This window comes from Podarcis erhardii (genome assembly GCF_964252035.2).
Source record: "Podarcis erhardii genome assembly, chromosome: 1".
NCBI lineage: Eukaryota > Metazoa > Chordata > Lepidosauria > Squamata > Lacertidae > Podarcis > Podarcis erhardii.
The window spans coordinates 79,996,883-80,019,350 of NC_138497.1; the positions used below are offsets into that span (position 1 = coordinate 79,996,883).

The 22,468-nt window shown below is 41.1% G+C and overlaps 1 protein-coding gene across 2 annotated transcripts in view; it reads right to left on the bottom strand.

The window, feature by feature from the left end:
* Window positions 1–22,468, bottom strand: part of CPT1A (carnitine palmitoyltransferase 1A) — a 46,320-nt gene that overhangs the window by 17,951 nt on the left and 5,901 nt on the right. Inside the window, exons 2-10 of one of the 2 annotated variants that reach the window (XM_081843802.1) lie at window positions 16,220–16,373; window positions 15,014–15,153; window positions 13,827–13,998; window positions 11,166–11,267; window positions 8,501–8,638; window positions 7,062–7,139; window positions 5,311–5,418; window positions 3,822–3,909; window positions 206–401 (exon numbers count right to left, since the gene is read on the bottom strand). In XM_081843802.1, the coding sequence (XP_081699928.1) occupies window positions 206–401; window positions 3,822–3,909; window positions 5,311–5,418; window positions 7,062–7,139; window positions 8,501–8,638; window positions 11,166–11,267; window positions 13,827–13,998; window positions 15,014–15,153; window positions 16,220–16,360 (1,163 nt within the window). In that variant the 5' untranslated portion in view covers window positions 16,361–16,373. Of the gene's footprint in view, window positions 1–205; window positions 402–3,416; window positions 3,502–3,821; window positions 3,910–5,310; window positions 5,419–7,061; window positions 7,140–8,500; window positions 8,639–11,165; window positions 11,268–13,826; window positions 13,999–15,013; window positions 15,154–16,219; window positions 16,374–22,468 lie in introns of both variants that reach the window. The other variant, XM_081843803.1, reaches the window with a different exon arrangement.

Genomic DNA, 22,468 nt, shown 5'->3' on the forward strand with positions numbered 1-22,468 from the left:
GAGCATGAGTTTGACCAAGCTGCAGGAGGCAGTGGAAGACAGGAGTGCCTGGTGTGCTCTGGTCCTTGGGGTCACGAAGAGTCAGACACGACTAAATAGCAGCAACAACAACAATAACAAGCAGAAAGACTCTTAAAGCTGAAAGTAGCCCCAAATTGTTTTCCAGTTTTGAGAAATGATTGGCAATTGTTTTGGGGTGTCATACCTGTCTCCTGCCGTAAGAGCAGCTAACTTCTCTTCCCCTGGCTGGGGCTCTGATTTGTCATCTAGAATCCACTGCATCTGCTGTTCAATCTCCCGGGGTTTCAGCAGTCTGCCATCATAGTACAGCCATACTTTGTAATAGCATCCCTTATGGTACACAACAATGTGCTTGCTGTCTTTTATATGCTGGATAGTGTCTAGAATTGCAACCCAAAGTTTGGAAATGAGCAAAGATTTCCGTAATGTTTAAACTTAACATCTATGGAGTGCTCAGCTCCAAACTGCATACATTATTTCATTATTTCACATCCATTTGCTTGGTCTTAAATTGGTTTACGGAGTTAGGATGCCATCCAATGATGTAGCCTCATTCACAGAAGGACTTCTGTTGTGCAATGGCACTTCGTCTCCCAATGCTCCCCATGTGCTCACCCCAAAATCTGCTCCAGAGGACTGGGGAACAGAACAGATTTGGGGAAAACATGAAGGGAGAGGGAGAAGCTCCACTGCAAAAGCATAAGCCCTTGTGCAAATGGGATGACTTCATTGGATGCAACCCGTAGACTTACAGCTATACACTATTTGTTCATGAATGATGATATTCATGAAGAAGATGTCCAATATTAAAGCAAGCACTGTGCTGTACCAAGTTGTCATTCTAAACTCTGCAATCTCCTATATGCACAGGCAGCTTTCTTTTGCATACTTCATAGTATCCAACAAACTATTCTGGAACCTCGGCAGCTGAATGGAGTTAGGTGCAGCACTGCATTCCAGTCAAGCACCGATCAAGACACTTGGACAGCTGAGTAGACTGTACTATGGACATTCTGACAATGAAAACATATATATTCAGAAACACACGTATCTATACTTTTACTCAAAGCTGTATCTGTATTCCTGCTTGCTATTCCACAATAATAGTAGTAATGATTCCAACAATCACTGGTTAAGGAGAGTCCTCTCGTGTGACTTTGCCACTCATTTTTCTTTCTTTTTACATGGAAAGTAAACGGAAGTGACCACATGGGGAAATTGTTCCCCATATCAAAGCCAGTAACTAGTTTCCTGTCTGAAGTTTTCAAGTGTTCTCTAACAAACCTTGATACGGAGCATGGTAGTATGTCCAACTATGACTGGAGGTAAAACTACATATCCTAATATAATTTAACATTCTATGGGCTGTATTCAACTAACTCACTGTTCTAGCATCAATGGCATTTCCCTCCCACAGGGGGATGAAACCTATCTCCTTAGTGGTACACTGAATGCAAGCCTATGTTTTTTTTACAGTCAAGGAATGTAAATGCAAAAAAATTCAAGCTATGGGGGAAAAAAGAGATGCAGATATCAAACCTTCAACCAGGATGCAGTATAGTAACCAGAAAATTAACTATCACACAGAAAAAGCACTCCTTTTGTAGAAGTAATACACTCAAAATAAAGCCAGAAAATTGTGATTCATTGTCAAATTTTGATCACTATTTGTCATTACCAAAAGAACAGCATGCTTAGCAATGATTTAAGATAAATGAGTAATGAAATTAGAAATATTACCAAGAACATCAGTAGTGATTTTAGGTAACTGAGAGCATATTCGAAAAAAGTTTGCTTATTTTCTGTGATTCTATTATTTAAAAATGGGGCAAAATGTTGGGCTTATTACCAGTTGAATTAATAACTGCATTATGAAGTGTTTCATGGCACTTTTGCAAGGTCCAGTTCAAGGAAGTATATGAACCATCTGAGTCTGTTTCTATGCACAAGCTGCATTTTTCTCAACTAAATTATTTCACATTAGAAGATATTACATTTATCATAAGGCAGATCCAGTTTCTTATTAACATTAGAAAATTAAAATTAATACACCTTTACCTACTTTTCTTACTCTGGTTTGACAGGCTACCTCCCACCTTTGCCCTATTTGAGATAAACTGTGCAGATGAAGAGATCTGAAATAATATTTCCAGAAAATAAAGGGGAGCCCTGCTATGCATGTCTATGAAAGGGGTGGGAAAGAGGAGATGCTCACATTATTTTCTTCCCATTGTAATGAGTCTCAGCTAAAAGATCTCACCACATGCAAAGCAAAGAAGAAAGAAGGATCAACAGATACAAAAGCAGAGTAATTCTAATGGTGAAATATTCTCAGAACCTTTAGAATTACTCTGCTGTTGATCCTCTGCTGTTGATCTGTTGATCCTTCTTTCTTCTTTGCTTTGTGATCCTTATTCGCTTATTGGGACCCAGCATGTGCAGCACTGGGGGGAAATGGAACCAATCTTTCAGCATCAAGAACTATTTTGTTCTTGACCAACACAATTTTATCAGTAGAAAACAAGTTCATTAGAAAAAAATATTTTAAGAATGCATTCCCTGTTTGGGGTGACTTCAAATACTGACCCTTCACCCCATTCCTGCAAGCCAATTTTAACACGCCATGTGAAAGGTATTCATCGGCTTCATGAAAATCTGCTCTCTTAAATCTATGGGGAGAGGTGTTAGTCCACCTTTCACAAAAATGGAGCACAGAGTTCCAAGGCTTTCTCTGTGGTAGTAGCTACACTCTGGGGTGTATTTTGATCAGAAGCTCACCTAGCCACTTCTCTCACTGTTTGGTGGCTGGTTAAAACCTGACTCTTTAAGAGAGCTTTTTAGTCACAGGTTTCTTGAATTGATATTATGCTAATATATTTAGGACCAGATTTTTAAAAGTGCATTTATGAGGTTTTTATTGATTTTTAAGAAGTATTTTTATATCATCATTTTTATCATGATTTATGAAGTACAGTATACGACTTTGAATTTAGTTTTGGCAACACAGAAGAGGCATAGAAATGTGATATACAAACCAAAAAATACATTTAAATGATTCAACACCTGTTCAGGAACACACACACACAAACAGTTCTAGGAAGTGGCAGCAAATGGGAACAGATTCCTATACCAACTCTCATCATTCATTATAATACGCCTCAATGTACTTAGTAGTGCGTTTGCACAACACTGAAATGGTTCATAACTTTTAAGAACTGGATCTTATTAGCAAATTATAATGCAAATTATGGTGATTTCTCTGATGGAAAAATCACACAGCCTCACAAGATATGCAAATGTTGTAGGCTTAAGTTATCTGCTACATACATAGAAGATTAGGATGCAAAAGTGGGGAGGCAAAAACATTGACAGGATTGACAGGACTAACACTGTACCTGTCTCTGTGCCTGGTAAACGGCAAGTGTTGAACAAACGTTCATACTGAGAAGAGCACATTGGGATGGCATTGTAAATCATAAGCTGAAAGGAAAAAAGGAAAGTCAAAGAACCCATACCGGGTAGCAAATCATTTCCCGGGAGCACCTTTATTTTTATTTTTTTAAATAGAAAGAACAGGGATAGCACATAATCATACAAGGTGAACCAGCAAGGTATTTGAAATGTGGATCAGGATTTTATCAACGGCTGCCACATATTTCAAGTGTACAAGTCACTCCATTCTCCTTGGGCTGCACACACTGCAAATATGAATGTTTGTTATTAGAATGGTATACTCAAGAAGAAATTCTGGAAGTATTTCAATTCTTTGATGTTCCTTTTCTTCAGCTGATTCAGCTTACCTGTTTCCTCTCCAGGAATACGGGATGTATTAAACATCCTCTCCCATTGTGCTGAGCAGAGTGGAACAGTGGATCCCATCAGAAGAATCTATGCCGCAAACGAGTGTTATGATTGCGTTTCACAAATGGAGTTAAGCACGTGAAGAAAAAAACACGTGTGAATCAGAAAGAATGCCAGAAGATTTGCGGATCCTTGGGGCCACTTCACATCTCATTTCCACAAGAGGAAATTGTGGCTCACCAACCTTCATCAATTAACATGTATATTCCATGACATGTAAAGGTAAAGGGACCCTTGACCATTAGGTCCAGTCGTGGACAACTCTGGGGTTGCGGCGCTCACCTCACTTTACTGGCTGAGGGAGCCAATGTACAGCTTCCGGGTCATGTGGCCAGCATGACTAAGCCGCTTCTGGCGAATCAGAGCAGCACACGGAAACGCCGTTCACCTTCCCACCAGAGTGGTACCTATTTATCTACTTGCACTTTGACGTGCTTTCGAACTGCTAGGTTGGCAGTACACGGCATGTACACACATGCAATTTCCCTGTAGGCTTTATGCTTGTGCATTTTCAGTATGCTAGCTTCCAAAATCCCTTTTATTATTATTTTCTCCCTAGACCTCTCTCTCGTCTGCCAATGGTAGAGTCTGCAGAAGTTCTTCCAATTGCTCTTAAGCTGCCATATACATTCCAAAATTTATCCCTTTTCTGCACCCTTCAACATTATGCTGCATTGTGTTCATATCAATCAAAATGAGGGCTGCCACTAAGATTTCTTGCAATCCTTTAAATGTAATCATTTCCAAAATCTGTGATCATTTTCAAATCTCTTTTAATAGACTTTATCTGTATCCGTAATACAGTAAAGATTCACTTTCCTGGCCCCAGGTACCACTAAAAGGTGCCACTAAAATGCCTCCTTCAAAGAAATATAGAAATCACGTACTAAAACAGAACAGGAAAAGTAGCTTTCCTTATATAGACTGTTCATGGAAACTTGAAAGGTAGTCCATTTTTCAAGTGGCCCTGCTCCATGCACAGGACAGAATTCTCCATCTCTGCTGTGAGAACAGGGGGAGGGTGCCCTATGGCTTGTAATAATGAATAGGAGTATTGAATGAACATATTAGAAGCCCTCCCAAAGTTCTGTACCCATGCCCCCATGAGGCCTAGATGGGAATTCTATTGATATCAGCTAGGCAGCATTAGAAGCCGTGTTGAGTCCAAAGAAGAAGAGTGGGACCCTAGCCAAGGGATCCCCACTGGCTTGCCCTTTAAACCAATTTTCATTTGCATCAATTTGTTCCCCAGCAATTCAACAACCTCACTTGCTTGCTATGAGATGCACATTTAACTGGGGTGGACAAATCATGTCTTACATTTGAAAGTAGGAGGCTTCATTCCTCCTCTGAGTTACTTTTAAGCAAGTAATGAGGCTTTTCTTATATCCAACAGACCCAAATGTGTGACTTTTTTTATGTACATACTGGCTGGATTTGTTGTCTGTCCAGTTTTCTTCTGTATAGCAGTATGGAATGGATAGCATTGCCAGCTCTAGCTGCCTGTATACTGGTAGGAGTAAAATAGAGGAAATCCTAAAGAATAAAGAGAATGGACAGGGATGAATGTTAGCAGAGCCGTATGTACTGAAGAACACAAATGTTATCACAAATGCACACAACCCTACTGCTCACTGTTGAAAGGAAAGCTTCACATGTATTTATTTTCATTTATATATAGTTCACACAACACAACAGCACCAGCTGCACACAAGCTTCTACTTTGTTAGGCCTTTGCTAGTAGTCACTGTCATATTCACATGTAATAAAGAATATATTACTTGACTTCTGTTGCACCAAAGTGCATGTAGAGTTGCAGGTCAGTATGACATTCACTGAAAGTCATCTTCAGAAAACATCTTCCACCTTATTAATCAAGACACCGACTTGGTCTACACATCACACTAAGGCAAACCATGGCTTAGTGTGAATGTATGAGCATGTGTGCTCCCAGAGATGAGACGGGAGTTGCTTCACTCCACCCTGGTAATTTTGCTGCTGAGATTCATGGAGTTAAGCTATAGCTGTCCAAAGATGGGCTCATGGCTTTGCTCTCTCCAGACTAAACACAAGCTGTAACCATGGTTTGTCCAGGAAAGCCATACTGCAAGCCTAACATGTTACGCTAAACCTAGGCTTAGTTCAATGTGGTACAGCAGCAAAATGACTAGGCAGGAGGGAAGAGGTTGAGATCCCCATGCCTGGGGCTCACTCTTACCACAGTTTGGCTTAGTGTGACATGCAAACAGGGCAATATCTAGTATTCTATTTCCAGTCCTCAGGGAGAGTTCCTGAATTTATGTAGTCAAAGCATACATGAACAAGAAGGAGCTATCAGCAGGTGACATATAATTTAAAAACACACAACTTAACAGGATAACCCTCCCTTTCCAAAACAAACAAACACCCAAGCCAAATGAGGACGGACATGGAATACTGACTGACCATTGTGGAATGGCTTGCAAAACGCTTTGGTTAGCAAAAATGAAAATGAAAAAATCCTAAGAAGACGGAATCCCAAAAGAGCTCACTGTCGGCTGAATGTGCTTTGTAGTCACAGAACAAAGCATCTGGTGGGCTGGGGTTGGGGAAATGGAAAATAGGGATCAAGGAGTGGAATGGAATATTCTGAAAAGGGGCATGGCTGGCACACTGGAGGACTCTAAATTGCACCATTTCATACTGTTTCCTCTAACAGCAAACTTGATGACCTTACGTCTCATAGACAAGGAAGCGATTTTTGACCCTTGCAGGGGGACTCCCCAGACATGCAGAAAAAAATGATTTTAAAATACCCGCCCAAAAACAGCCTCTTAGTCATACCAGAATCTAATGCTACAATGCAAAAGAAGTTCTATCCTAGTGCACATGCTGGGAAGATTATGCATAATGAAGCAACCCCAAAAGTGAGTTGCTCCAGTTCAGGCAACTGGCATGTGGCTTGGTGTACAATTAAGGATGTTATGCCAGCTAAATTACATGCCCACAGAGCAGTGAACCTATGGCTTTCCAGTTGTTGGGAATACAGCTCTCATCAGCCCCACCATGGCAATAATCAGGGATGGTGGGAGTTGTAGTCCAGCAACAACTGGATGGCATCAGGTTTCCCATCTCAGCCCTAAAGGAAGTGGCTCTGCGGGAGAAATGACGATGCCTTCAAAATTGTACCATTTACTCACCATTGCAAAATAATTACTGTTCACCATAATTGGTCCACGGCCTCGGAGGTAAATGTATTCTTCCCACCAATCACTAACCTATAAGAACAGTGAAAGAGATCAAAATAATTAATCAGTGACATTCACCAAGTAAAACAAAGTGCCCCAGTTACTGGGACATCAATACACTAAACACCTGGATACACTTTGATTCTGAAAATGAAAACTGAATACAATCTCAGTATTATTTTCTACTTTTGCTAGAGAGCAAAACAAAAAATTATCAAGAGCGTCTGAAGGGCAATTTCTCTGATATTCAATAACCAAATGGAGTTCTTCTTTAGAAAGATCTCACTAGTAATGTTGGTACAAATTATTGAAGGTCGATTTCAAAACATTCCACTGGAAAAATGGTTATGTCCATGTGGAGATGGCAGTATTGAGTCAGTGGCTCATGTGCTTCTGGCTTGCACTCTTTATAAAGATTTGAGGAGTGAGGTTATTGCCCCTCTATTATTGTCCATGCCAGGTCACTCAAGCATTGCTACTGTTTCCTTTCTTTTAGCAGATCAAGATGATCAAGTGACAGCAAAAACTGCAAGGTTTTTAGCGGGGGCAATTAGAGTAAGATATATTATTTTATTATTGATGTAAACCTCCAAAATGTATTTTGTCTAGTTAAGCTTTTAACCTTTATCTTCAGTACATTTTATTTTATTTTATTTCTATGGCTAGTGGCTGATTCAAATAAAGATTATTCTGATTCTCACCAGAATTAGCTGAGTTGTTCAACTAGCCTACTCCCAATATCAAGTAGCTTCTAGGTACCTGTTGCTTGGTGCAGCTGGCTAAGGCAGAGTTAAGGATCTGATTAACCAGAGAAGCATCTGTGAATCAGTAGCATTGTGCAATGCCAAACTGGTTTGCCACATCAGCCCTGAGTTGTAGAAACAACATTTGAGACAGGTGCAAGAACCATCAGGCAGTTTTGCCTAGAGTCAAACGGAGAACCTAAGAGTTTCAGCATTTGCATGTGGCTTACAAGTTTATTTTCACCATGCAGGAAAAGGCGGCTAACATAAGGGTTCAACAACTTAAGATAATTAAGCTTCATTATGAGATCAAACTAGTAAATTATTATGACCCAATATACCTGTAGGCTGTCAATACAGTTATCAGCCTTCCTAGCAGCAGGAATACAGATAATGCTTGCATAAAAAAGCACTGGCCCCAGTGCTATGCCATTCGTTGAAAATGGTGGGATTACTATAAATATATTCCATAAAAAGTCTTGACTATCTCCAGTCTCTGCAGTCAACACAAGAAACAGAATTTCTAGAACTGAAATGCTATCTTTTATTCTAAGTAGAGAACCTTGGAAAATTTTAAAATTCAGGAATGAAGATTTGAGAAGCTTTTAACTGCATGACTTCATGAAAGCATTCAATTCATTTACTTACATAGTTTGTAGCCCACCAGGATTTCAGTTTCAAGTACCATTGTAGCTTTGGTCCTAGATTATGTGCAAAATCTTTGCCAAGGCCTTCCATCCTTTTAAATTCCTCATCGTTCATAAGTGGTCGAACTGATTCCAAATACTGGAATTGATAAGAACTGGTGTCAATGCAGAAGGGTATACCAAAACCAAGTCAGTAATTTACAACAGAGCAGCAGCAACTGCCAGTGGGATACAGTGGGATGATCAAGAGAAACCCTAGTTACAGGATTTGTTGATGCTGTTGCAAGTCATCACTGGGAACCTGAGAAACAAGCTAATAAGAGCAACATCAAGAAGATGGAAACAAATCTCTGTAAGAAAATAAGCGAGCAAGAGAGACTCAAAGAATGTCAAACTATCTGTTGCTTATATTTCCATTCAAACTATGATTTAAAAAGTGTTTGCATCTACCGTCACCTTGTAGAAAATACCTGGAAATATTTTGTAGGTTGTTTTGTTTTGACTAGAAGATCTTCCAAATGGAGTTGCTAACCGGGACATTGTTTGCATACATTGTTTGGAACTCCAGCTCACATCAGCCCCAGAGAGTGTAGCAGGTGATAAAGGATGATGGGAGTTTGAGTCCCACAACATTTGGAGTGCCACAGGTAAGCCATCCCTGAAGCAGATCATGTTGTTGTTTAGAAGAATTGACTCTTTATTAGAAGGTGTCATTCTCTCTATTCTGATGTTCAGGTGAGAGTGTCAATATTTGTGCAGCAAAAACAGCACCGCACAAACGCACATAAGAGGGAAGTGTTAGCAGGCGCTGTGGAGACATGAAGCTTGCAAAAGTACAAAAAAAACCTATGGTGAAAGGAGGAAAACCTTCACCTCCGACGAAGGTTAACACAACTGCACATGAGTCATAAATTGCACCTGACTCATCCTACAAAGAACTGTGGAAACAAGGTTCGTGTGGCAGGCCCCCAACAGCCATTGTGCAGGCATGAGGCTGTGTGTGCTGGTAAAAGGAAAACTGGGGGTGGGGGAGGTGAATGAACGGCCAAGGACACAAGATGGAAGAGTTTAGAGCAGAGAAAGCTTAGTGGGGGAAGGGGAAGGGGAAGGAGGCATGACAAAAGTAGGAAAAAAGAACAGGGTAAGTGGGGAGATAAAGAAACAAATGAGACAATAGGGGAAGGAATGAAGTGAAGACAGAGCAGGAACAGACTGGAGAGGAGGAAATAGCAGCACAACTGACAGAGGAGAGGAGAGGAAAAAGGAGAAGTGAGAAAAAGCTGGAAGAGTGGAAGAGGAATTACAGATAAGGGAAAGGAAATGAGAGAAACTAACCCATTAACTGAGCTCTAGCTTGTAAGCTATCAAGTCACATTTTAAAGATTATGGCAAATTTCCAGGTCTCTAGCTATTCAACACGTTTTCAGTTTTTTAGTTCTTCCACACATACAAATTTCATTTTACTATAGAAGCACAGCACCACAACTTGCACAGTTACTCTTTAGTTATCAGCACTTCCATTTGCCTCCAAAATTTAGCGTGAACCATTCTCCCAGCAGCAATGAAAGAGATCAGTTCTCTGGCCCAGTTTCAATGTATATTCCTACATTGCAAAACTCTTTTTTGCAAGTCTGGAGTGTGTGTTGAGCTCATCATCTCTATCAGCATGCTGATCCTGGTGGGCTTAAACTATCATTCGTTGTTACATCTGAAACTGTTCCAGCCATGTTAAAACAATTGTTTAAGATCTTGGGTAGTAAACTAACATTAAATCAGTTTCTCATTTCTATTGTAAAGGGGAACTATAGTTAAGCTAGCCAGGAATGGTGTCTTGACGAAAGAAGACAATGGAAGGGCAAGGAGGAAGAGTTTTGACCCAATACACCTTCTCCATGTACTAAACTGCAGTTTAGGAATCCATGAATATACCTCTGAACAATTCCCACAAATGGTTAAAACAAACAAAAACCTCTCTCTTCATGATATTGCCAGAAATTTGAATATGTTTGTATCACTTATCATTTTCAGAATGATAACATTTAAATAAGATCTTATAGTAATTCCTTACACTGTCCATATATAAAATATAACTTGTGATCAAATTTCCAGAGATATTATCACAGATGTTTCAGTATGTTTTCTCCAACTGGGCCCATTTCACCATGTAATAAATTTTGTGTGCTGAAATTAGCACTCATATTCTAGCAAAATGTTATAGACTCTTGAAAGAATATAATATGCTATATGCTGGGGGGGTGGGGTATTTCGTTTGGAAAAAAAATGCACTTTTAAAATTGTTATCGTGGTTTCCTTTCATCATCACGTACTGGTGATTTTCATAATGTAATTCTTAGGACAAAGTCCATTGAAGAAAACAATCACAAGACTCCAAGCCATTTAAAGATTACACAATGCAGACAGAAGATAAAAGACATGGAAATGTAAAGACTGACTATCTTGCCGTTAGGGGTATAAATATAAGATAAAGTAAAGGTGTGCCCTTGAGTATTCTTGAGTTTGTTGTGAATGGATACAGACATACCTTAACCTAGAACCGAACTAATTAGAAATCATGTTACATCTTTATTGATGCATGTTTCTGGACAAGGAAAACAAGGGCAACATTTCATCTGGATTAAAGTTTGGGGGTGGGTTCAATTACGCACCCTATTTACGGTATCTTTAATAGCAGGAACAGGAAGACGTGGCAAAGATGTCTGGAAACTGTACAACATTGGTTTACGACCCGAGAAAAGCTTCACTAGTGTCTGAAAATGAAACAGAAAAAAGCAACAGTTGAAATATTTATATTTTGTTTCCTAAATGTGCACTCTAAACCTTTGGACTTCCTTTGTACAAGGTAACCATAAAACACATGATCTCTTGCTAGCCTACTGCTTTCAAAGCTTGCAGAAGTTCTTTTTAACATGGCTTTTGGTTTATCGTCTTAATTCAGATCCCCTACTGTACCAAGCTAACCCTAGCAACATTTCCCTGCATTCTTTCCTCCCAACTCATCTTTACCCTTGTAATCTCCTTCCGGTCAGGGACCCGACTAACTCATGTAAGGTTTTGTGTACATTGACAGCACAGTACTGAACTATTAATCATCTCTTCCTTCCCCACCTGGTGGCCTCCAGATGTTTTGGACTTCAACTCCCACCAACCTCATGGGAATTGTAGTCCAAGACATCTGGAGGCCACCAAATTGAGGAAGGCTGCTTTACTGGAATATTTTCGGTAGCGCAACTGTCAAGGACGGAGGAAAGAGCATAGGTATTCCACATGAACAGCCAGAACACTCAAGTGTTTCATGGTGCAGGACAGGACAGCTACATCCCTGGGAGCTAAAGCTTTTGAAGGGGGGTGAGGCATGTACACCAGATGTAGACCATCTAGACAACACTGAAGCATGTTGGCCTTTCCACTGGACTGCCTATATCTTCCGGAACTGCAGCCTGAGGCTGTGCCTTTGTGCGTGTCCAAGTGTGTTTATAAGTGTGCACTCAGGATAAATTTAAGGATGGCTTGGGGATTTGGAAACTAGTTGAAGCTGGTGTGTGTTTAATGCTTGGTATTTGTCATTCAAGAGCAGTATTTATGTTCATTTTAGATTATTTCAGTGTTTTATTAGAGTAAGACCATTTTGTTCATCTGGTTTTTTGTTTTTTGCTTATTTTGGTATTCTATGTTGCCTGTTTCAATTATCTGCTCTGCTGCTTCGCTTCACCTCCACTGTTCATTAGGACAAACAAGGCACTGCTCCACCAATCTCTCTTTGCACTCAGCTAGCCTCCACCCAGCTGCATTCTTACTTACAACTAATTCGGGGGGGGGGGGTAAAGGCTATCAGCTTTCTCCTTAGATTCAGCAGTTGCCTTAGTACTGCTCAGCAGGGAGGAGGACAGGGACAAAACTATTATTAGCTGGCCCCACCTGGCGTTGACTCTGCCTACTGTTGGTCTCCCTGCCTTCCACCTTAGCAGTCCCAGTGGGCACCAACCACTGATGGATTAAACTTTCATTTTCTAAACTTTTGCATTTTATAAACTTTTACACAGAAGTTCATACAATGAACACAGATTAATAATGACACAATCAATCATTGTTCCCAAGGTTCTTTAATTAGGGAAATAAAGAAAAAATGTGAAAACAAGTTATAGTAAGGACAGAAGCTTGGGGGAAAAGCTAGACTGGTCAATGGTGTTGTAGTGAAATAGAATGCTGCAACCTAGTGAGTAAGCCAGTTAGGTTAAAATATCTCAAATATCTGAGAATTTTAGTCCTGGGAGAAGAGAAGCAATATTAGTTATATTTCTTAACACACTTGCCATTTTAGTTATAATAAACAGCTTCCTGCCACTGTCCAGGAGTAAAAATCAAGACAGCAAAACAGATTAGTCATAACTATTCACACTGCTCAAGCTTAGCATTATAAGAAAAACTGGTCTTTTAAGTACTGAATTTGTAGAGCATGCCAAAAATTCCAGCCAATGAAAACACCAAGCCAGGCTGACACAATACTCTAAAGCCTTACCCTTCAGATAGAACCAGTATTCAAATGAGAAAGCTCTTGGGATCCTATCCGAAGAAAACTATCAGACATTTAATTTGCAACCAGTTTCTATTTCCCACAGAAGCATTCAACATACAATCTATAATTTCCCCTGAGCTCCTTTTTACAGTCAAGTAATATATAAAAGGGACAGGATGTAATGACCACAAGACCACGTTCTTGGTAAGACCTGTTTACCAACAGGATACATTAGACTATTTATGCTGCAAGGCTACACAAGGGGGGGGGAGTATTTCCTCCCAGCTACTTCCCCAACACCACCCGACACATTCTCCTCATGCTTTCTTCAAAATAAGGGAAGAATGGTAAGCCACCATCTACCTCCCTGTAACACTGAGGAAGCTGCAAGTTCCTGACAGAAGTGGAATTTGGCTTGAGGTCCTTTTACCAAGGCTTGTGTTCCACTACCGAGAGAAACTAGTCACACTGTGGTCCTTTGGGAAGGCTAATTGTGTTGAACATCTAGCTATTCAAATATTGCAGTCAAGAGTAGCCAAGCTTCACCCAAGTGGAGGGCTATTCTGCCAGTTCACAAAATGTAACCAAAGGGAATTTTTTGAAGAATAAGCAGCAGCACCTCAGTGGCCTTCCTTGGTTTCCATTAAATATTAAGGGGCAGAAATAAGAAGGAACTGGGAAGAAAAATATTGAAGCTGCGCCCCTGAAAACTAAGTTACTAATGGCAGATATAATCAAGTAAGTGTCACATCAACTACATATTCCAAAATATAGAGAGATAAAAATCTCTTACCATCCATATCTTGGTTCCTGTGGAAAGTTTGCCATGTTCAGCAAACATCCACCCATGGTAGGAAAGCAGCATCTTTAGCGTGTAGCGCATGGAGAAAATGAGGGCCACCCAGAGCCCCGTCCCAAAAAGAATCCCACTGACAATACCTTGTGTTTGGTTGGACATATAGCCTCTGTTAAAAAATAAAAAGAGAGAGAGCATCTGTTACTCCAAGAATTCTGGACAAATGTAAAAGAGTGAAGCATATCAAAGTAAGCCACTGTTAATAAGAGGAGATCATTCTGAACTTTAGGACTGTGCTGAAATAGACCCCCAAATTCACCAAGGTGGCTTGTTTGATTATTTCCAGGCTAGGCCCCCAAAATGGCACAAATGATTAGGAGGAGGAAGATACTTATTATGGCAGCCCCCCTTTTCTTTTACTGTTTAAAAAACAACATTTATAGCAGTGGTGGCTGTAACAGAGCCCCAGTCATCATGGTCCCCCTCATTCCCTTAGAATGTGACACTAGTGTATTTGCAGGGTGGACATGGAAGTCAATTACCCTTGGCTAGTGCTGGTGGCAGCCTTTTAAAAATTATAAGAGGTGGGGGAAGAGGAAGCTGCCAGTACTAACATGGTAAATGCCTTGTTACCATGTTTCAACCCCGCCTTCCACCTGCACCCACTCTTTCAGAAGAGGTACACATTTCAGGGCAGGTACACTGTTTCATGGCTGGAGAGCTGCACTGCAAAATTCCGAGAAGCGTTAATTTTAAAGGATGGCTGTGTTTCAGTTCTTGCGGGGGTTTTTCTAAGAAAGCGCAAATTAAATGTGAACGGGATCAAATTTCTTCCTCATTCCTCATTCCTAGTGCCAAGAAATGAAATTTCTCAGAGCTCTTTGTGAGTTCTTGCCGCACACGCACACATAGAGAGAGCTATATTGTGGTCCATAGACCCAGAATAGCTTGGTGCACCGTGTACTTGTCTCTGCATATGGATATAGAGACACTTAACTCTTCTCACTCCCCAACACTGTTGATAGAGCAGCAACTGCAAGGTAAGCATATGAAGGGGGTGGGGACAAGATAGGATACTACTCTATCATTATTATCTCACTTGAGCCAAACTGAGAAATGACGTACCACCCATCATTAAGACTAACCAGAAAAATCTATTCAATGCAAAGAGAGAGTTTACTTACGTGGTATCAAGGGTCTGGTTGATTTTAGCTATTAGTCCCAATGAAGGATCTATTTTGGCATACATTGTTGACATAACTCCTACTACTACAATAAGCCAGCTGGATGGACTAGCAGGATAGACTCCTGTGATGATGCCATTCTGGAAAGGCAAGAACATAAAAAGAGCCCTACTGAGTCACAATAATATTATACTTTAATTTTCTGGATTCTGATGCACCCATTTAACACTTCCCAAACATATTTAGTGAACATATCCATGCGAATGCAGACTAACTCACGGCAGACTAACTCAGTGTTCTCTATGGAACACTGTTATGTATAATTAGCAAGAATGACGTGTGGCTGAACTTCTTTTTAAAATGTATTGGAGACTGGTAAATATGGCAATAGTGTAAATATGGAAATATCTGGGAAGCTAAAAATCAGCACAGGACCCTCCAAACTGCACCCACCAAACCGGGAAGGGGTAGGGTGATACATGCCCACAACTATGATAGGTCCTTATGATGAATGTTTTCCTCACCTGGACTATCTCCTAGCATAGAAAGACAGGCCCTAACAAAGGGGAAGAGCTCCTGGATTGCCAGATAACTTTATCTGGCAATCAGATGGCATACAGGAAAGCCCTTTCATTTCCTTCTCTTGCTCATATAGCACTAGTGAGAAATACCAGATGAGTCAAATGAGCTTTATATCTAAGCGGGGATTTGAACCCAGGTCTGCCTGGTCCAAGATCAATACCCAATACAATGCATCACTTTCTTAAGGCTCTACTTTTCCATGGCAGTAGGCAGTTCAGATGAAGTGAAAGTAAAAGTGAGGGGAACATTTCATGGGTTTTCACTAAATCTATTTCAACATTTCAGAGTAAGATTCACACTATCTGGTTCCCACATTTGTGAAACATGTGGTTGCTAGTTAATCCAGGAGGAGGAAGACTTAGCAAGCAGCAGAGTGTTGCTTAACCACACCTCTTCTCTGGTTCTGCTCTGGCCAGACTTCGTTTTGGTCTTTAAATCTAACCCAAAAGAAAAATAGCCAGGAGGGATTATAGCCAGGAGGGGGGAAATGGACAGGTGTGGTGTACATACACACATCAACCAAAACTAGTGCAAAATGCAAAATTGGGTATTCAGAAACCCTTGTTTGCTGCATAATATATGATTCAGTCCCAAGTATAGTTTCAGATCTGCAATATGAGTTACCTTGAATCTGATGAATTTCTTCTTCCATGAGTAGAGACCAGATAGATAGATCTGCCTGAGAGCTTCATGGCTCATACGCAGATCAATTCCATCTGGGGTTACAGTAAACTGAAAAGCAACTGCCTGGTGGGCTTCCGCCATTTTTAGAATTTACCTGGCAAACAGAAGAACAAACAAATGTTTATTCGTAGCTACTTAATTTGCATGACAGAATTAGAAGCCAAGAATATGATATCTACTGCAAATTTGTAAAGGCGACTAATCATCATCTTTGTTTACTGAAGGTATCAAATACTGCTTGAGTGCTACTCCAGTCCACATCATTAGGCAGCATTCAGTCATTTATACCTTCACCAGTAAGCCAAACTATGGATGAGCCTTTTGGTCATGCACACAGCCCTTGCACATGTAAGCAAAAATGTTGGCTAGTCTTCCATTAACTAAAGTTTCCAGTTTTGTTGGAACTGGGAAACTTTGATTTAACAGATTTGGAGAAGACCAAGATAGTAAGCCATAGTTAATGGTACGTTTTCCACCTTTTACAGCTCGGTTATGTGTGTGGCCAAAAAACTCAGTCATATCTTAGCCTAGATATGCCTCATCATGCCTGAGTGCCCACAATAACTTCAACAAGGCAACTGACAAGAAGTCTGTGCTCTGGAGTAATCACATTCTCTCATTAAGAACAAGTGCTATAGTAAAGCCAGACACTGCTTGCCAGAACCAAGATATTATTGATGGTCATAAACCCACAGGAAAGATTTCATGTAAAGCTTTTAAGCAACTGTTTTTCATATACAGATTTAACACCCTATTACTCCAGTGTAACGAATACTTAGAACATCCACTTCCATTAAAAGACAGAGTTCTTTTAGAGCGAATTTGGCAATTTGGTTCACTGCCCAACAACAGCCCAGCTCCTCTCTCCATCCAAACCATAACTGGATTAAGTTTTGCCACAATAAAAATGAATACTCTTTAAAAAAAAGAGAGATAAATGAACATTTAATTGAATACAATGCTTTAAAATATATTTTGATGAGGCCGACAGCCCTTTGGGCAGGATTGATGGCTGAATCAGCATTGGAATTGCTGTGTACCGGTAAATCTTGCATAGAGGAAAGAAACTGGGTTCCTCACATAGGAGAATAAAGCATAAACATTTTGATGATATATTGTAAGCTGCTGAAAAGATAGCTGCTTGTCAAAATCCATAAGCACATTCATGGCTGAGGAGGTGCCACCTGATTTATATCTCATTCTCTTCTTTGGTACACTATGACCTAAAGCAGGGGTAAGGAAACAGGTAGGCCTCTAGATGATTTTGGACTTCCAAACCCACTCAGTATGGCCAATGGTGAGGCACGTTGGGAGTTGTAGTCCAACAACATGTGCTAAAGGCTTCCCACAACTGACCTACAGCTTTATTTAAAACAAATGTGCGTAGATAAAGCTGATCTTCATGTAGCAATACAACATTAGCCACAGACAAAGTCACAGGTTGGGGATGGGACTAGTATATAGCCAGGAAAGAGTGACAGAGGATTAAGGGAAAATTGGCTTTAAAAGGAAGACACAAGAATGAAATGACCATGCAGAGGACAACTTTATCATATTTGCTGACAGTGTTAACCCTGGAAGCGCATGTATATGCCACTGGGCAAATGAAACAAATGAAAATAGTTGGGGACCAAACACTTCCTCTTATAATGAATACAGGACTTCAACATTCTTTGCAGTAGTCAAGCATGATACAAGTTTAAATGGAAGCCTCCATTTCTACATCAGGCCCTTAACAAGGTCTGTGACAACATTATTGTTCACTGGCAGAATGAGAGTTGCTTCCTTCCCCGGTGGAGGAGGGCCCAAAGCTTTGTAGCAGAGCTTGTGGCTTTGCATGCAAAACTAGGATCTCCAGTTAAAATTATCCAGTAGCAGTTGATTGCAAAACGTCTGTCCAAAATCTTCAAGAGCTGCTTCGTGAGGAGGCAAAATTGCTCCAGATGGGCAAATATTCTGATCTGCTATGAAGCAGCTTCCTGTGTTCTTAGTGGCTGGTTTGATTCTCATTTCTAACTTCTTAAGCAATGAATTCTAGGCAAGATATATGAATAGTTGCATGAAAATTAGAGTTAATTGTATTTCATGTAAAGAGAAAACTAGGGTCTCAGACACTGATGTTGAAAACTAGCTCCCCCCCCCCGCCCCTCTAAATTGTAAAACTGAATGCTTTTTCCTTTCCACCACATGAATTCCCAAAGAAAATGCTCACTCAATGCAGTGATTCCTCAGGTTAAGAACTTAATTCGTTCCAGAGGTCCGTTCTTAACCTGAAACTGTTCTTAACCTGAAGCACCACTTTAGCTAATGGGGCCTCCTGCTGCTGCTGTGCCGCCACTGCACGATTTCTGTTCTCATCCTGAAGCAAAGTTCTTAACCTGAGGTAATATTTCTGGGTTAGCGGAGTCTGTAACCTGAAGCGTATGTAACCCAAGGTACCACTTTATTATTTCTCTGCACCAGTTATTATCAACTGGAGGTCCACGGACCACCAGGGATTCTACGTAACCCACCCAGGGGTTCCACTGCACCATTCACATAACGAAAACTACTACAGAGATATCAAAATTCTCACAAGTAGGGGGTCCATAGCTTGGCTTTTGAAAAACAGGGCATCCGCAGTATTTCGCAAATTGGGAACCACTGCTCTGCACTCATGGACAAATATGAGAGGTCAAAATGCTCCTCTGATGAAGGCTAAAATATATGAAACTTAAAGGATTTGGCAGTGGGCTTATCCACACTGTGCTCTGTAGCTTTCCTAGAGAAAACCCACCCTTTAGCGCTGAATTGGAGCAAATGGCAATCTGTGCAAAACCGAAATTGTTGTTTGTTGTGCTTCAGCTTTAAAGAGTGGGTTTTTGCAGGGGAAGCTCCAGGGTGGAAAAAAGAACCCACTCAGACACATAGCTTTAAAGCACAGACCTGTGCCTGGAAAGTACTGTACAGGGAAAAGGTAAGTATGGATATGCCTTCAGCCCTAGCAGTGTCACTAACACTTCACTTACATGAGTTTGCAGTTTCCCTCCCTTAAATAACAAAATATGATTTAGTATTATAAGCAGACAGCTGAGTATTAAAGAAACCCTGAACTATCATTTCTCTTTTAAGATTATTCTCCCGCTTTCTAAATGAGATTTTTTAAATAGTCTGCTGTACAGCACTTTTCCCCGCCTCCACATTTCTAAAGCAGTCACATGTTTGCTCAGAAAAGTGGGTGAAAGGCCACGGCACTACAGAGCATGTGCGTTTATGCAGGGGGGAAAATGCAGATCACTACTGCAGGGAAAGCAAAAGCTATACAAAATTACTCAAACGAAAAAATGAGGAAGCTTTTATTTGGGTTGCCGGCGTGTCATTTGGCAAAGTATCCTTGGCCAGGCTTTGCTAAAGGAAGAGTAAAGATTTACACACACACACACACACACACACACACACACACACACACTGCTTGAGACAACCTCTCCACTTAGCATAGTTCTCCCAAGTTCTCAATGCCAACAGCATCTGTGCTACATCTGAATGATTTACTCTGTAGTCATACCAATATGCTTTAGGGGAAAATAGCACAATGTGTTCTCAGAAGGAATGGATGTAACTATTCCACTGTCTTAGCTGATCAAAGGAGCAATTCAATATGTGTGTTGCAGTATCAAGTAAAAATGATTTAAAGAGAAGTAGTTACTGCTAATAGCAGTATTAGTTATTTTTTACTGACCTATAACAAAACACAACATACAAAAAAAAAAAAAAAAAGCACACAGTCAGGAATACGAAACAGAACAGATTTCATATCTTTAAGAAGCAAAATGTCCAATCTCTGTTAATATATGTAAATACGTATATTGATTACAATTCTGCTACCAACAATCTTTTAACCCAACATGCCCCTGATCCATACTGAACATCTAGCCCTTCTGAAGACTTTGGTACATGAGACATTAGAAAGCTATGTATTTTATAGCAGCTTCATTAACTTATAACCCCAGAATTTTGGTTTCCCTCCAAACTGATGTCAAGGTTTTGTGCTTAATGAAGCTTTTATATAGCGTCAGATCTAGAAAACTAGAACTACAGTCATACCTCATGTTACGTCCGCTTCATGTTACGTTCTTTCAGGTTACGTCCCATGGCGACCCGGAAGTACCAGAAAGGATTACTTCCGGGTTTCGCCGCTGGCGCATAAGCGGTGAATCGCAACCCGCGCATGCGCAGACACGCCACTGCGGGTTGTGCTCTTTTCATGTTGTGAACGGGCCTCCGGAATGAGATCCCGTTCGCAAACAGAGGTACCACTGTATTCCATTAGACAACAGGGTGAAGTCCATTACTGTGCCATTTCACTCCACTGCCAAGGAACTGCTTTCTCCCTGTGGATTTAGGTATCCAGTCACTGACCTTGGCATAGGCGCCGACTCCATGGGGCTTGAGGGGGCCCGAGCCCCCTCAAAAATTCGTTTGGGGGGGCTCCGCCCCCCCAATAATCTCCGGCGCCCCTCCAGCAGAGCGCCATCGCCGCCCCTCCCCCAGCCCAAAATGCACAGGGAGGGGCGGGCTGCATGCCTCCTGCCCTCCCTCCCGAGCAAAAGCTCCACCCAAGTTCCTTTGGAGCTGATTAATAGGCGCAGCACGCTCTCCCCTATTCGCTCACGAGGAGGCGGCGCCACTTTATTTGCATATTCATGAGCTTATTTATTATTCATGAGCTTTCCCGGGCCCCCCCAATATTTTTTATAAGTCCGCGTCCCTGGACCTTGGGCTAGGAAAATCAGATTCCCTGCAGTTTTGGATACGTTATTACATTCTGCTGATCTAAGTGCTCGCAGTGTTTGCAAAATTCAGGGCAACAAGGACTCAAACAATAGGAAAAGACTAATAATGCATTCAAATAATGCAGAAGTGGAGAGCCACATTTCTTCAAGGACAGGCTTCCTCAAACTCGGCCCTCCAGATGTTTTGAGACTACAATTCCCATCATCCCTGACCACTGGTCCTGCTAGCTAGGGATCATGGGAGTTGTAGGCCAAAAACATCTGGAGGGCAGAGTTTGAGGAAGCCTGCTCAAGGGCAACTTTCAAGAGGTTGCACACCTGTGGTGGGTGCGGTCAGAGCAACAGTTGAATCATACAAAAGTTGGGTGTTTCTGCACAAATACACTACCTCTCTTCAGCAAAACAAAAAAGAGGCATTGTCACAGCTCAAAGACACAATCAAACCAGGCAAAAATACTTGAGGAGGTTGCTGAGCAGGACAAGTGAGGAGTATGGTCTAGGGAGATTGCCAGAGAGGCCTGGAGGGCTGCATTTAACCCCCAGGCCTGACATTCAGTACCCCTAAAATAATACAAGCACCATTTAGAAAAAAGCAGAGTAGATGGTAGAAAATGTTTTAGTATTTTCATGGGGAAATAGCATGTTTCGTTTAGTGGCAACGCAATGGCTATGTTTATATTGGTTTTGTATATTTTGACACTGTTTTAAAACAATGTTAAATAACTGCCAGTCTAGAAATAGTTTAAACGTATAAGTTGAACATAGTATCAAAATCCTAATATCCTAGGGTGGGAAGTTCTAGTTAATTTTGCCAGAAGTTTTCCCACCTTCATGTCACTTGTTAAGGCTGTGGTCCTCAACCAAGTGTGGCATAAAGTGAGCGAGCTAAAAGGAAAATAAAAATAATTGGATAAGATCAAAGATGGATGTAGCCTGATCACAAGTATGAAGAAGGTGATCACATTTACTAAGGCACATTCTAGGAACCAGAAGCCTTCAACTAGAAAGAAATAAAATGGGAGAAGGAGCAAGGTTGTTGGCATCCACCTGTCTCGAGAGACAATGGAGTGCGCCTCTGAGTCAAACCACTGTGTTAGCAGCGCCTATGAGTCAAACCACTGTGTTAGCAGCACCCAAGTGACCTCTCTGGGGCACAAGCCTGGCCAGTGTGTATGGAGGTTCTCAGCTGCCCAGACAACAAGCCCCCTGCCCTCAGCCTCGTTGATGTGGTCCAAAGAGCAACACATTTGGCACCAGCCTGGCTGCAGGATTTTCCAGAAGGTGTACACAGTACCATCCAACTGTCTTAGGGGCTCCATTCTGAATTAGTGTTTTCTTCTCCAAATGGGCTATCTTCCCAGGTGGACAAGCCCCATCTGGGGACCCACAGGTTGAGAACCGCTGATCTAACTCATCA